Below are 16,795 nucleotides of genomic sequence, written 5' to 3' on the forward strand. Positions count from 1 at the left end.
CCCCCTCTCTGCTCCCTGTCTTCCCCTCCTCTCTCCATTTCTCTCTGTCCTATCCAACAACAACAACATCAATAACAACAACAATAATAACTGCAACAACAATGAAAAACAAGGGCAACAAAAGGGAAAATAAAAGAAAAAGAAAGAAAAAACATATATGTCTGGGAGGTGTGTGTGTGTGTCTGTCTGTCTGTCTGTCTCACATTTGCTTTATCTACTTATCAGTTGTTGAGCAGCATATAAATCCTCACCAGCCACCCCGGTTTCCACAGTGAGCCTTAGATCCTTTATGACTGTTTTGTTCCCCTCAACTCCCTCCTGAATTTCTGGTGTAATTCTCCTGTGTTGCTTGATCTACTCTTGTTCTGACCTTAGCTAACAGCAGTTGTGGCCTTCCTGGATTGTTCCCTATTGTTCTCCAGATTATACTTCTATTGGTTTTGATAATTCTGGGCATGAAATTTTCTGTGTTCAGCTCCAGATTAAATCAGCCCACTCTGGCAGCATTCATTCTCTTGGCGTGGCCTGACTTGCTCTGGTAAAATTATCCCTAGAGAGTTGGGGGTTAGGAGCTAGGGGCTGCCCCAGGCTGAAATGCCATAAATTCTCACCATTATTTATAGTATTCAGTGATTTTTGCTGAGTAGTCATTTCTCAACTTGATGTCTATCTTTAGTTAATTTTGAGCTTTAATTTCTTTATCTGTGAAATAAAATTGAGGATCCTTTCACAGTTTATTTCACAGGGTAAAGCAAAATAGTTAAAAATATTTTTTTTAAGAACACTGAACCCTATTATGCTAGTGGTATTACCAGGTATTCATCCTTAGTCCGTGTGTGTGTGTGTGTGTGTGTGTGTGTGTGTGTTCATACATTTTGTTGTTTGAAATAGTCCAAGCATTCTTGAAGACACTTGCAGAACAGTCTGAGAGAAAAAAACCAGCTTCACCCAGAGGAAAGTCCTTAGTGTCTCTGTGGACATGTATTTTCATTTCTACACCTTTGGTATGATCCTGGAGTGATATTGTGGGGCCGTATGGTAACTCTTTATTGCTGATTAAAGAACTGTTTTCCAAAGTGGCTGTATCAGTTTTATATTACTAACAACATTATATGAAAGTTTCAGTTTCTCTACATCCTTACCACAACTTTTAACTTATGTCTTTATTATTACAGCCATCCTGGTATCAGTGAGGGGTAACCTCATTGTGCTTTTGGTTTGCATCTTTTCCTGTGCCAGTTGCCCTTTATATATTTTTGAAGCACTGTGTTCAGTTTCTTTAACTAAATTTATCCTTTATTGCCATCAAAGTTGCCTGGACAACTTCACTACTCCCAAGCACCTACCATTTTTTTTTTTCTTTTTCAGAGCTAGAGATAGTTAGAGGTAGGGGAGAAACACCTGCAGCACTGTTCTACTCATGAAGCTTTCCCCTAACCCCCGTAGGTGGGAACCATCGGCTTGAACCCAAATCTCTGGGCATGGTAACATGTGCTCTGCTAGGTATGCTGCTACTCAGCACCCCCCTGGGCTATTTTTTTCATCGGGTCATTTGTCTTTTAATTATTGAGCTAAAATTTATTTATATGTCTTAAATATTGACATCTTTGAATGTGGTCTGCAGAAGTGTTCTCTCATTCTGTGGTGATGATACCTTCTTTCTTGGTGTCCTTTAAAACATAAAGGTTCTGGGAGTCGGGCTGTAGCGCAGCAGGTTAAGCACAGGTGGTGCAAAGTGCAAGGACTGGTGGAAGAATCACGGTTTGAGCCCCTGGCTCCCCACCTGCAGGGGAGTCCCTTCACAGGCGGTGAAGCAGGTCTGCATGTGTCTACCTTTCTCTCCCCATCTCTGTCTTCCCCCATCTCTCTCCATTTCTCTCTGTCCGGTCCAACAATGACGACAGCAATAATAACTACAACAATAAAAAACAAGGGCAACAAAAGGGAATAAATAAAATAAATATAAAAAACCATAAAGGAACAACAACAACAGTAATAATACACAACAACAATAACTACAACAACAATTAAAAACAACAAGGGCAACCAAAAAAGGAAATAAATAAATAAATATTTAAAAAACCATAAAGGTTCTGAGGGGCTGGGTGGTGGTGCACCTGGTTGAGCGCACATGTCACAATGCTAAAGGACCTGGATTCAAGCCCCTGGTCCCCATCTGCAGGGGGATAGCTTTGTGAGTGATGAAGCAGTGTTGCAGGTGTCTCTCTGTCTCTCTCCTTCTCTATCACTCTCTTCCCTGTTGATTTCTGACTGTTTCTATCCAATAATAATAATTAAAAGCATAAAGGTTCCTAGGTTTTGATGAATCCATCACTCTTGTCACATAAAATACCAGGGATCAAGCTTAGAACATCATGCCTGAGAGTCCAGTGCTTTATCCATTGTACCACAGTGCTTTATGTCATAATTGTAGAGGTGTTTCTACAACTGGATACATTTTTCTTTTTCTTATCAGAGCACTGCACATCTCCAGCTTATGGTAGTGCTAGGGATAGAAGCTGGGAGCTCAGAGGTCCAGACATGAAAATTGTTTGCATCATCATTGTGCTGTCTCCCCAACCCATGGATACATTTCTCAGAACTTAAATAACAAGTACCTTAAAGGGCTAAGTTTTACTATGTGTAAATTGTACCTAAATATGTCTGTTACAGCACCAGCTTGCATGAGTTGGGCCCCAGAGGCCACAGGTTTGAGTCCTAGCATCACTTTATGCCAGAGCTGAGCAGTGAGCCCCCCCCACACACTTCTTTTCCTTTCAATCTCAGAAAGAAACAATGAGGGAGACAGAGTTAAGTAGAGAAGGAGAGACTCAGCAGCACCACTCCACTGTTTGTGAGGCTTCCCCTTTGTACAGTGCGCCCATGTGAAGGCCAGGGTCTCCAACCTGGGTTCTTACACACAGTGCAGTATATGCTTGACCAGGTGAGCTATTTCCTGGCCCCTGTAGATATTTATTTATTTATTTATTTATTTATTGGATAGAGACAGAAATTAAGAGGTGGGGGGAGAAAGAGAGAGACAGAGAGACACCTGTAGCCATGCTTCACCACTTGTGAAGCTTTCCCCCTACAGGTAGGGACCAAGGGCTTGAACCTGGGCCCTTGTACACCGTAATGTTTGCACTTAACCAGGCGTGTCACCTCCTGGCCTCCTGTAGAACTTTATAAGATTTAAAAAACACCTTTTACAACAGTTGTACAAAATGCTTGTTCTTTCCATTTTGAAATTAGAGGGAACTTGGAAAAGTGAGGAGAGCTTGCCTGTGGCCCGCAATAAGCAGCAGTTCCAGGATTTGACTGGAAATGTGCCTAACTGTAGATAGGCTTGTGGTTTTCGTGTTCGTTTTTCAACCTATCACTGAAACTGTTAACACTGTGTGTGGATTTTGTTGTAAAAGGCTGACTTTGCCTTGAAGCAGAATCCTGCCTCTGAGTCTCTTCCCAAATCTCGACCCCCTGGCAGATCTCATTTCTGTTAGTCATTAGTTGGGATTGAAATTGATGCTGTTGTGGAGTACTGCCCCAGGGTGATCTCTTTCAGAAACTGTGACTCTAATTTTGCAGCAACAGGAGGCCAGTTTCAGAGCAGACAAGTTCCTTTGGTTATAAAAGCAGTTCCATGCGTTGTCTAATCAGGAACCCAGAGTGCCTTCTCAGAAGAGTAGTGCTCACATGCTTATAGGCCCAGGTGTGCTGCTCAGCACTTTCCCAGTCTTCTTCAACCTCGGCTTATTAAGTAGAGAGCTAGATGGCTAGAAGAGATTCTGGGGGTGGGGTGGGCAGTGGAATGCCTGGTTGAGCATGCATGTTACAGTGCACAGGTACTCAGGTTCAAGCCCCCAATTCCCACCTGCAGGGGGGAACCTCACAAGTGATGAAGCAGTGCTGCAGATATCTCTCTCCCTTGCTATCTCTCCCCCCCAATTTCTCTCTGTTCTATAAAAAAAAATTGAGAGGGATCTGGGGACTGATTCCCAAAAGCCAACTCAGTTCTTCCTCAAGTCTTGGAAAGGAATTTCAAGACACTCATTCCATCAGCAAAAGGAACAGAAGTTTACTTGGTAGAAGCAGGAGGGGGAGAGGGGGACTCAGTGCACAAGCAAGCAGCTGTATGGCCCAGATATGCTGGAAGCAGGCAGCCTGGGGAGAGGGGCTCTGTAAGGAATCCCAGAGACTTCCCCAGGTTTTAATGGGTGGTTTTCTCCCTAGTTCTTCTCTCTGCTTGGTTGTGAGTGTTTGATATCGACATCATCTTGTTTATCTTTTTAAGCAGAGCTCCCTTCAGCTCTGGTTTATGGTGGTTCTGGGGGTTGAACCTGGGGCCTCTGATCAGGTCTGAGAACCTGTTTCCTAAATCACTGTTCTGCCTCCCCAGCCGTGACTAGCTGATTCAGATATGCACAGATGGAGTTACTGTGATTCATTGTGATCAGCTCAAATGATGTTGAATAGGCACTCGATTTGCCTGCAGCAGGCTGTGGTCTCAGGTGACTCTTACACCAGCTGAGTACCCTCCACCTTAGCCTGCCCTCTCATGCTGACTCATTTTCCTCTCCATCTTGGTTTCATCCCCCGTTGCTGTCTCATGGTACTCTCCTTCGGGGCTTCTCAATCTATTAACTATCCAAGTTAGAAAAATGTGTAGTAGTCTTCTGTGTTGCTGTCTTACACACACTCTCTCTCAATATTTATTTATTTATTTATTTATTTATTTATTTATTTATTTATTTATATTCCCTTTTGTTGTCCTTGTTGTTTTATTGTTGTAGTTATTGTTGTTGGAAAGGACAGAGAGAAATGGAGGGAGGGGGAGAGAAAGATAGACACCTGCAGACCTGCTTCACCACCTGTGAAGCGACTCCCCTGCAGGTGGGGAGCCAGGAGCTCAAACCAGGATCCTTACATCAGTCCTTGCACTTTGCACCACAAGCGCTTAACCCGTTGTGCTATTGCTTGACCCCCCTGTCTTACTCTCATCATTCCCATCTGCATACCAGGTCGACATTTGCAGTGTATCTTAACACCTAAAGTCTCTCCTAGTTCACTGAGAACCATGTCAGGAGAGTGCTTATATTTAGAGAGTGAAACTTGACCGTGTTCTTGGATAACCCTGGCGTACTGTGTCTTTTCCTTAGTCTGTACTGAAGTACAGTTCTCCTGTAGCTTTTCTTTTCTTTTTTCATTTTTATTAATGGTTTAATAGTGATTTACAAAGTTATGAGATTAACGGGTATAGTTCCATACTGTTTTCACCACCAGAGTTCTGTGTCTCCAGTCCCTCCATTGGAAACTGAAGTAATTCTCCTGGGTTGACTGTTATTTCTGTAACTATCTATATTTATATATATTTGCCCATTTTTTCCTATGTCCCTGCCTTCTTCATATGTATATATATATATATGTGTGTGTGTGTGTTCCCTTTTGTTGTCCTTGTTTTTTTTTTTATTGTTGTTGTAGTTGTTGTTACTGATGTTGTCATTGTTGGATAGGACAGAGAGAAATGGAGAGAGGAGAGGAAGACAGGGGGAGAGAAAGACAGACACCTGCAGACCTGCTTCACCGCCTGTGAAATGACTCCCCTGTAGGTGGGGAGGCAGGGGCTCGAACCGGGATTCTTATGTTGGTCCTTGTGCTTTGTGCCACATGCACTTAACCCGTTGCGCTACCGACAGACTCCCCCTGCCTTCATTTCTAAGTCACATCTATACCTAACACTACTTCCGAATGTCCTTCCTTTTTTCTTCTCTCTGGGTCTTGATGGAATTGGAGTTAATAGCCCTCTGGTCATTTCTCCCCTTCTGGGAGTATGGATCAAAATTCTATATAGGGTGCAGAAAGTGGAAGGTCTGGCTCTGTAATTGCTTCTCTGCTGGACATGGATGTTGGCAGTTTGATCCATACCCCCAGCCTGGTTCTATCTTTCCTTAGTTGGGGTAGGGCTCTGGAGAGGTGAGGTTCTAGGACACATTGGTGAGTCATCTGTCCAGGAAAGTCTGGATGGAATCATAGTAGCACCTGCAACTTGGTGGCGCTTGACTCTCCTTTGTCCTTTTTAGCACCCTTTTGTCAGTTCTTAAATGGGTTATAATTTTCCACCGGTTTCTCTTTGTCCTCTCTGTAGTTTCTCTCCTACTGGCCTGGAAGTCCTGTTTCCATTCAGAGGTGCCAGCCTCTGAAGCGATTTCTCAAGCAGAGTCAGCCTAGGTGTTGTCTTCATGCAGCCATCTTGACTGCTGCTTTTATTCCAAAGTTGTAGCTTTGGTTTTTCTAGTAATGGTAGTTTAACGTAGCCTGTTGCCTTGGGGTGATTTCCCAGCTTGGGTACATTTGAGGAAGTTGTAGTCTTTGAAATTGACCAGGGGTGTTTTTCTTTTTGCCTGTCTGACTGCCCAGCTTCCTCTTTTTTGTAATTCCAGAACCCAGGACAGACAGTAGTGGAGAATGGAGAATGTACTTCATTAAGATAATTACCAGAGTACTTGTGCAAGTGGTACTTATTACATACAAGTTTCTAAGTTTTTTTTTTTCCTTGAATAAAGTTTGAAAGGGATCTTGGTTGTGTTTCCTTGTATGCATTAAAATAATCAGTGACAGTGAACACCTCTTCCCCCTTAGCTGCTGGAAGTGAGCACTTGTCTTCTGCAGTTGCAAGGGCTGGGTGAGACTCCTGCTGCTCTTCCTTCCAGCAGTCTGTGCTCAGATCAGACATGCATCCTTTCCCAATTCTTGGGTTTAATGATGTTAATCATTAGAGTTAGAAGGCACCTCAGAGAGACTAAACTACTTCACCAGGACACTGAAGTCCAGAGAAAGTGAGTGACCTGGCCAGTACCACACAGTGGCGTACAAGGGATGCGCAGCTGGCGGTAGAGTTGTCTGCAGGATAATGGGAACTGGGAGCCAGGAGAGAGACTGGCTAGGTTGGCCAACCCCTGGGTTGATAATGACACAATATCAATCTGAGCTGATGGTGGACAAGTTCTTTACCATGTCTCTGCTTCTCGCTATCTTTCATCTATAAAAATGTGATGTATGAACCACAACTATGTTAAAAAACAAAGGCAACAAAAGGGAAAATAAAATAATAATAATAATAATAATAATAATGTGATGTACATCGTCCAGGAGGTGGCACAGTGAATAAAGCATTGTACTCTCAAGCATGAGGTCTTGAGTTCGATCCCTGGCAGCACATGTACCAGAATGATGTCTGGTTCTTTCTCTCTCCTCCTATCTTTCTCATCAGTCAATAAATAAAATCTTAAAAAAAAAAATAAGTGAGGTACTAGCATAGAACAAGTACAAACAACTGACTCTAATTCAGTCTTCTTTCTAGTATACTTTATTGCTTCTCTGTGAGCCTAAAATGAAGATCATAGAGGGAAAGTGGATATCGAAGAGAATGAACAATCAATAATCAAGTTGTTTTCTGTTCTCTTTCTCCAGAATCCTCTGTCTTCCACAATGAACCCTGTTTATAGCCCCGTGCAGCCTGGGGCTCCTTATGGCAACCCTAAGAACATGGCCTACACAGGTGAGTAATGTGAGAGTGGCTCTTATTTTGAGAAAAGATGCTTAAGGACATTACCAAATAACCTGCTGAGAGACTGCTAATAACTGTGCCTACTGAAGCCCTGGTGATGCTTAGGAACTTAGAGAAGGGAGACGTGTTTGGAGTCTAGTAGAGAAGAAAATGACATTCAGAGTAGGATTTTTGAACTGTCAGTGACTTGGGAGGAGTGAAGACAGCACTTATTTGGTGCCTACCATAGGCCTGATCCTGTGCAGGTCACTTTCACGTGCTATATTAAACTTTAATCTTTTTTTAATTTTTATTTTATTTTAATGAGAGAGATACAGAGAAGAAGATGAGAGTACTACTAAGCTCTGGCTGATGATGGTGCTGGGATTGAACCTGGGACCTCCCAACCTTAAGCATGAAAATCTTACGCCATAACCATTTTGCTGTTTCTCCAGCACCCTTGCTTTAATCTTAAAATAGTTCTAGCAGGTACAGCTTGTTGTCCCCACTTCACAGATATGAAAACCATAGTCATACTAACAGGCTACAGAAAAAAAGATATTCAAACCCAGGTCTTCTGGTTTTGAGGGCTGATCTTTTTCCTGACCTGTACACCAAGCTATCTCCTACTTCTCTGCCATGCGTATGTTGTCTCTCTGTCAGAATGCCATTGGCTTTAGTCTTCAAAGACTCAGCTCTGAGCTCAGTCAGCACTTTTCCAGGAAGAATTCCTTCCCTTACAGGGTGTTGACAATATTTTTAAAAACTTTCCAGAACTTCCATATTCTCATGTGTGAAATATGGGCACTAGTTCTACCATGTTTGATAGGGCTTCAGTAAGGATTAAATGAACTATGAGAAAACACTCAGCATATAATAATATCTGGTACAAAGTGAGTGCTTAATGACAGTAATTATTGTGTCCACATATAAGTAAAGATGGTAATTGAAGTGAGAGAATATATAAGTTGTTTAACAGGGTGCATAGTATCTGATGAACCTTCAAAAATACAACATAAGGTAAAGATAACAATGAGGTAACACGGAAGTAAGGTCTGATAGGGTTAGGAAATATTTGAAATTAGCTGGGCTAAAAAGTAAGAAAAAAAGGCTAGTCTGGGAAATGGCCTAGTGGATAAAGCATTGTACTGTCAAGCACGGGGTCATGAGTTCAATCCCTGGTAGCACATGTACCAGAGTGATGTCTGGTTCTCTGCTCCTATCTTTCTCATTAGTAAATAAATGAAATCTTTAAAAGAAAAAGTGAAGGGAGTCGGGCGGTGGCACAGTGGGTTAAGCACATGTGGCGCAAAGTGCAAGGACCGGTTAGGATCCCGGTTCAAGCCCCCCCCCCCCCGCTCCCCACTTACAGGGGAGTCACAGGTGACCGAAGCAAGTCTGCAGGCGTCTCTCTGTCTCCCCCTTCTCTCTCAGTTTCTCTCTGTCTCTATCCAATAACAAAAAGAAAAAGTAGGAAAAGGGTAAAATTAGAATGAAGCTCAGGGAGGAGGCTCATATGGTGGTTTTCTCCCTCATCAAGCAAGTAAACGATTCTTTCAAATTTCATTAATTTTTCTGGGGCAGGGTTTTGGGGACCACATGACTCCCACTCCTGTGTGTTTTTTGTTTGTTTGTTTTTGTTTTTTAAGATAAAGGGAGACACCACAGCTTCTGTAATCTGGTGCTCTGGGCTTGAATATGAGTCTTTACACATAGTAAAGTGTGCTCTACCTTGGTGAGCTGTCTCCTGCCCCTAAATGAATCCTTATCATCATTATTATTATTTTAAAGTAAATTCAGTGGAGGGGCCGGGAAATAGTGCAGTGGGTTAAGCGTACATGGCACGAAGTACAAGGACTGGCGCAAAGATCCCAGTTCAAGCCCCGTCTCACCATCTACAGGGGTTTGCAGTCAGTGAAGCAGGACTGCAAGTGTCTGTCTTTCTTCCTCTCTGTCTCCCCCTTCCCTCTGGAGATCTGACTGTCTCTATCCAATAAACAAATAAAGAGTGAAAATAATTTTTAAAAAATAAAGTAGGGGGTTGGGCGGTGGCGCAGTAGGTTAAGCGCATGTGGCGCTAAGCGCAAGGACTGGAGTAAGGATCCCGGTTCGAGCCCCTGGCTCCCCACCTGCAGGGGAGTCGCTTCACAAGCGGTGAAGCAGGTCTGCAGGTGTCTGTCTTTCTCTCCTCCTCTCTGTCTTCCCCTCCTCCATTTCTCTCTGTTCTACCCAACAACGAACAGCATCAACAATGGCAATAATAATAACCACAACGAGGCTACAACAACAAGGACAACAAAAGGGGGAAAAAATGGCCTCCAGGAGCGGTGGATTCATGGTGCAGGCACCGAGCCCAGCAATAACCCTGGAGGGGAAAAAAAGTAAAAAATAAAAAATAAAGTAAATTCAGTGGTCTGGGAGGTGACTCAGTAGATAAGGTATTAGACTTTGGTGCCTCAGGCATGAAAGTTTTTTTTACATGACCACTATACTGTCTACCCAGCCTAGCATTTAAAAAAATTATTTTTGAGTGTCTTTTTCATTTTTTTTAGTATTTATTTATTTATTTATTTATTCCATTTTTTTGCCCTTGTTTTATTGTTGTAGTTATTGTTGTTATTGATGTCATTGTTATTGGACAGGAAAGAGAGAAACGGAAGACAGAGTGGCAGAGAGAAAGATTAATACCTGCAGAACTGCTTTACTGCCTGTGAAGCGATTCCCCGGTAGGTGGGGAGCTGAGGGCTCAAACCCAGATCCTTATGCCGGTCCTTGTGCTTTGCACCATCTGCAATTAGCCCGATGTGCTACTGCCTGCTGAGTGGCTTTTTAAAGCCAAACAATTTTTTTAAAAGATTTTAAAATATTTATTCCCTTTTGTTGTCCTTGTTGTTTTATTGTTGTAGTTATTATTGATGTCATTGTTGTTGGATAAGACAGAGAGAATTTGAGAGAGGAGGGGAACACAGAGGGGGGAGAAAAAGGTGGGAGGTCTGAAGTTGGGGAGTGCCTCTGTGGCGGCCACTTAGTCACCATAAGCAGCCATCAGCGCAGACTCACTGTTTGAGGACAGTTCTTACTGTCTACTCTGTTTCCAGCAAGCTGTGTCTACATTCACTGCTCCTAGAGGTTACTTTCCTGCCATCTTCCATGACCCTCCTAATCTAGGTTGTTTAAAAACAGCAACAACAACACTTGGGTGTCCTATCTAACACATTTGTGAGCCAAAAGATAGCTCACCTGGGAGAGCACATGCCGTACCAAGTACCAGGCCCAGGTTCAGTTCCTGGCACCACCACAGCACTATGTGGAGTGCTATTGTGATCTCTGTTACTGCCTTCCTCTTCCCCCCACTTCCCTAACCCCCATCTCTCTGTCTATCTGAAAAGAAAAAAGAAACAAGTTACCTGAGAGCAGTGGAATATTTCACATGTGAAGCCCCATGCCATGATGATGGTGATGATGATGATGATGATGATGATGATGATGATGATGGGTTTGCCATCACATGAAAGAGAGTATCAAGCAAGGATATTTTTCTTTACCATAAGGAAGGACTTATTCCACAATATTCTTTGCAAATAAACACATGCCATCTCCCTGCTTAACTGTGGGGAAACAGTGCTTTCTGTGTCTTTGTTCATAGTGGCAGGTTCTGAGAACTAGCTGAAATCACAGCATTCAGTCATTGGCATATTTTTTACAGAATGATGTAAATACTATCCTTTCGCTCACTTTGTTTCCTGTTTCTGCCCTAGTTGGAAGGAAGGAAAGAAAAGAGAGAGGAGGAGAGGGAGAGGAAGAAAGACTGGCTCTACTCATTATCATGCTGAGAGCTTTGAATTAAGATTTAGGTATCTGCTTGTGCCTGGAGAGATTTCGTTTAAGGTTTTGCATTGAGTTATTTCTGACTTGCTTTGCTACCCTCCAGGGTGCTAGCCCTGACATCTTTTCTCTGGAAAGACATTCTTTGATAAACAGCAGGCTTGTTGAACAGAACTTTGGGGAAGCACCAGGGCTCACCTCTGTTTCTTGTCACACTAGTTCCATAGTGAGTGTTGAGCACCCAGCATGAGCTGGATGCTTTTTATAGTTCACATAATTTCAGTAACATCTCTGCAAGATAGATATTATTGAGTTTGATAGATGAAAAAGACTGATGCAGGCAGGTTAAATGGCTCTTCAGACATCAGAGAGGACTTCATTACAGTCTTGCTGGCCATCAGAGACTGACTTCATCCTATGATGAATGAAGGCATAGCTTGGAATTAAAAAATTCCTTTGTTTTTCTACTCGGTGTCCTCATTCAAAAAAAAATGAGGGAAGTGCTCCTCAAGATGCCTTAGAAGCCACTAAAGGATAAGACTAAATGATTCTACTCATGTTTGTTTTATATATCAGAACTTCTAGTTTTGTCATGTACTCTGTGCTTCAAATTGTGAGGTTATCAGTTTTGTCAACATGCATATCCACAATGTCTGTCCTTTGTGTGTTTTGCCCTCCATGACATCCTACCTTAGCCAGCACAGATCTGTAAGAAGGGGAAAGACACAGCCATGCATGGAGACAGTTACAGTGCACTGAGACTAATGATATCTCTGGATAATGTGCCACTACAGCAGTCTGGCAAATAATAATAATCATAACATGCACATTGCTGTGGAAACATGGTGGACAGAGGTCAGTGTCTGAAAAGTCAAACGTGGAGCTAGGGCTGGAAGCACAAGGAAGGAATGTTGACTTCTGCCGACTAGGTCTAACATTAACACTAAATCAAGCTCTCTCGACTAGGTCTAGCATTAACACTAAATCAAGCCCTCTCTCTCTCTCTCAAATAGCAGACTAGGACTAGGAGAGACCTCACCAAGTAGAATATACATCTTGCCATATTTAGGCCCCTGGTTTTAAGACTTGACATATGAGAGCACATAAACAGCATGGTGGTGCTGTAGTACCTCTCCTCTCTCTTCTCCCTTTCCTTCCCCTCCCCCTCCTAAGTGATTAGGTGGAACCACGATGGTGACTATGATAAAGTATTCCTCCTCTTAGCATCAGCTCCAAAACCACAGTAATACATGGAAAGGGAGGTATAGGCAGGCACCTCATTCTGTATCTACAACATAATAATTAAAATGGCAAAGACTGAGAATTTTGAAAACAGCTAGAGCAAGGCAGTGAGTCCTCTATAAGGGAATTCTAATAAGACTACCAGACGTCACTCTGGTACATGCTACCGGGGACCAAACTCGAGACCTCATGGTTGCAAATCCAATGCTTTATCCACTGCGCCACCTCCCGGACCACTCCTAACAACTTTTTCAAAAGAAGGGGAAATAGCTGTTGTGAGCAATGCTTCCTCAGTACAGGCACCGAGCCCCATTGATAGCCCTGGTGGCGATTAAAGAGGAGGGGGTGGGGTGGAGAGTACCACACACTGCTTTGGGACTGTGGTCTCTTTCTCTGTGTCTTGGCCTTTCTATCTGAAAAAGTTGTCCCAGAGTGGTAAAACCCCAGTGATGAAAGAAAGAAATAAAACTATTTGTTTTTAAAAGACTGTCAGCTGATTTGTCAACAGAAACTCCAAAGGCTTGAAAGGACTGGTAGGATAAATTCAGAGTTTTGAATGGAAAACACATCCACCCAAGAATACTCTTACCAGCCAGGCTTGAAGGAGTGGTGAATAGCTTTTCAGACAAACTCTGCCTTTCTCTCCCCCTCTTTGTCTTCCCCTCCTCTCTACATTTCTCTCTTTCTATCCAACAACAACAGCAATAACAACAACAATAACAGAAGCAACGATAAACAACAAGTGCAACAAAAGGGGGAAAAATAGCCTGCAGGAGTAGTAGATTCATAGTGCAGGCACTGAGCCCCAGGAATAACCCTGGAGGCAAAAAAAAAAGTCAGAGAAAGAGACTAACGGGCTAGCGCATTTCCTTACTCGGTCTCTTTTTATGTTTAGTCTCAGTGAAAGGCAGTGGGTGGGTGGGAAGAGACACTACAGCACCCTCTCCCATTCATGAAGTTTTCCTTGGCCCCGGGCATTGCATTCCCATGTGGTGTCAAGGGCTCAAACCCAGGTTCTTGCACATGGTAAAGCGTGTGCTTTCCTTGAGTGGGCCGTCTCCTAGTGTGCATTAATCTATTTCTTTTGCTTTCTCTTTAACACAATTTTCTCTGCCCCGTTGGAATCTCTGATGTCAGTGAAGCATTGAGAAACCTGGAAGATGAAGTGAACTTAGAACCTCTTCATGTGGGTAGCGCAGCAGGTTAAGCTAAGCGCAGGTGGTGCGAAGCACAAGGACCAGTGTAAGGGTCCCGGTTCCAGCCCCCGGCTCCCCACCTGCAGGGGAGTCGCTTCACAAGTTGTGAAGCAGGTCTGCAGGTGTCTGTCTTTCTCTCTCCCTCTCTGTCTTCCCCTTCTTTCTCCATTTCTCTTTGTCCTATTCTCTTTGTCCTATTGGTGACGACACCAATAACTACAACAATAAAATAACAAGGGCAACAACAAAAGGGAATAATAAATATTTAAAAAAAAAAAAACCTCTTCCTATGGTTTCATAATTTTTTGTCATCCAGGGAACAGGCAGTGGCACACCTGCTTAAGCACACACCTTATAATGCGCAAAGATCCAGGTTCAAGCCCCTGGATCCCACCTGCAGGGGGAAAGCTTCCCAAGTGGTTAAGCAGGGCTGCAGGTGTTTCTCTGTCTGCCCTTCTCTCTCAATTTCTGTCTCTATCCAATAATAATAAAACATAAAAAATTAAAAAAAAATTGCCACTCACTTGTTTTTTTGCCCCCAGCTCCTGACATTGTTGGGCATGATTAGTAGGAAATCACAAGTCTTTTCAGGAGTGTCCCTCTCTGAAAGATGAGGCAAAGCCATAGCCTCTGCCAATGAATAAGCTTCGTTTACCTGCCTGTGCAATCAGATTTGGTTTTCTGCTACACTTAGGATTCCTAATCAGAAGAAATATAATGTTGCAGTCCTGAATATAGCTGAGATTCAATGGAATATTGATAAAGAATTTGAATATCTTTTGTTTTTCGATAAGGTCTCATTGGAGTGATGTCTGTTGTTTACTGCAATAGCCAGACCCCCAGTTTGAGGTCAGAAAAACTGAGTCTAACTTCTGGTTCTGCCTCTAAAAACCTGAGCAAGCCACTTTATTTCTTAGGACCTCAGTTTTCTCTTCTGTAATATATGACTAACAACACATACTCTACCCCATTATATCACTTTTTAAATTTTTTAAAATATGTATTTATTTATTCCCTTTTGTTGCCCTTGTAATTATTTTTTTTAAGATTTATTTATTTCCTTTTTGTTGCCCCTATTTTTATTTTTTCACCTCCAGGGCTATTTTGGGGCTCCGTGTCTGCACTACGAATCCACTGCACCTGGAGGCTATTTTTTCCCTTTTGTTGCCCTTGTTGTTTTTTATTGTTGTTGTAGTTATTATTGTTGTAGTAGGATAGGACAGAGTGAAATGGAGAGAGGAAGGGAAAACAGAGAGGGGGAGAGAAAGATAGATACCTGCAGTCCTGCTTCACCACCTGTGAAGCAACTCCCCTGCACATGGGGAACCAGGGACTCGAACCGGGATCCTTATTCTAGCCCTTGGGTTTTGCGCCACCTGTGCTTAACCCGATGCGCTACCACACAACTCCCTCACCCTTGTTTTTTTTTTTATTGTTGTAGTTATTATTGTTGTTGATGTCGTCATTGTTGGATAGGTCAGAGATAAATGGAGAGAGGAGGGGAAGACAGAGAGGGGAGAGAAAGATAGACACCTGCAGACCTGCTTCGCCACTTGTGAAGTGACTCCCCTGCAGGTGGGGAGCCGGGGGCTCGAACCAGCTATTACATCACTTATTTGTGAGACTTAGCATAGATAATTTGTCTGATTTTTAAATTTTATTTGATAGGACAGAGAAGCTGAGGAGGGGAGAGAAAGGAAGATACCTGCAACACTGCTTTTATCACTTGTGAAGCTTCCTCCCTGCAGTTGGGGACAGAGCACTTGAACATGGGTCCTTATGAGTATAGTAGCATGTGCTCAACTGAGTGCATCACTGCCAGACTCCTGATTTTTCTTTTCTTTTTTAATAGTTTTAAAAAATATTTATTTTATTTATTCCCTTTTGTTGCCACCCTTGTTATTTATTTATTTATTTATTTATTTTTATTGATGTTGTCATTGTTGGATAGAACAGAGGGGGGGAAAGAAAGACACCTGCAGACCTGCTTCACTGTCAGTGAAGCAACTCCCCTGCAGGTGGGGAGCAGGGGTTGGGGGGTTGGGGCTTGAACCCAGATCCTTACTCAGGTCCTTGCACTTTGCACCACATGCACTTAACCCGTTGCGCTACCGCCCAACTCCCCTCTGATTTTTCTAATGAGAGATACCAAGGCACTCTTTCTGCCATAATATTCTCTCACTTTTATGTGGTACAGTAAATTGCATATCCTTTGCCACTGATTGACCTCCATAGCTCCTGTAGCCCTGTTTTAAATGAGACTAAACTAGTCCAGAGTGGAGCTGGCTTGGTGATTGGATCGACTGTTCTTATCCTGGAGATTAACTACCGGGCAGGCTGAGGCTCAATGTGATGCCAGCAGTAGATGAAGTCAGAAGTCTTACTGAAATGTTCTTTTTATGTGTCTCAAAGACAATTTCCTGGTATTTGGGGGGTTAGAATTAGAGTGCTGGGAGTTGGGTGGTAGCGCAATAGGTTAAGTGCACATGGCGTAAAGCGCAAGGATGGGAGTAAGAATCCCAGTTCGAGCCCCCGGCTCCCCACCTACAGGGGAGTCGCTTCACAAGCAGTGAAGCAGGTCTGCAGGTGTCTGTCTTTCTCTCCCCCTCTCTGTCTTCCCCTCCTCTCTCCATTTCTCTCTGTCTTATCCAACAACGATGAAAACAATAATAACTACAACAACAATAAAAAACAAGGGCAACAAAAGGGAAAATAATATAAAAAAAAAAATAAAAGAAGAATTAGAGTGTTGTGGTCCAGGAGGTGGTGCAATGGATAAAGTGTTGGACTCTCAAGCATGAGGTCCTAAATTCAATCCCTGGCAGCACATGTACCAGAGTGATGTCTGGTTCTTTCTCTCTTCTCCTATCCCTCTCATTAATAAGTAAATAAAAGGGAGTCAGGCAGTAGTGCAGCAGGTTATGCGCATGTGGCGCAAAGTGTTAATGGACCGGTGTAAGGATCCCGGTTCAAGCCCCTGGCTCCCCAC

The 16,795-nt window shown here is 43.0% G+C and overlaps 1 protein-coding gene across 3 annotated transcripts in view; it reads left to right on the forward strand.

Moving 5' to 3' along the window:
- Nucleotides 1-16,795, forward strand: part of FAM168A (family with sequence similarity 168 member A) — a 182,704-nt gene that overhangs the window by 112,327 nt on the left and 53,582 nt on the right. For all 3 annotated transcript variants that reach the window (XM_060176862.1, XM_060176861.1, XM_007527485.3), the window contains exon 2: nucleotides 7,468-7,555. In XM_060176862.1, the coding sequence (XP_060032845.1) occupies nucleotides 7,486-7,555 (70 nt within the window). In that variant the 5' untranslated portion in view covers nucleotides 7,468-7,485. The remainder of the gene's footprint in view (nucleotides 1-7,467; nucleotides 7,556-16,795) is intronic.

The sequence above is a fragment of the Erinaceus europaeus genome, chromosome 17, assembly GCF_950295315.1.
Source record: "Erinaceus europaeus chromosome 17, mEriEur2.1, whole genome shotgun sequence".
Classification (NCBI taxonomy): domain Eukaryota; kingdom Metazoa; phylum Chordata; class Mammalia; order Eulipotyphla; family Erinaceidae; genus Erinaceus; species Erinaceus europaeus.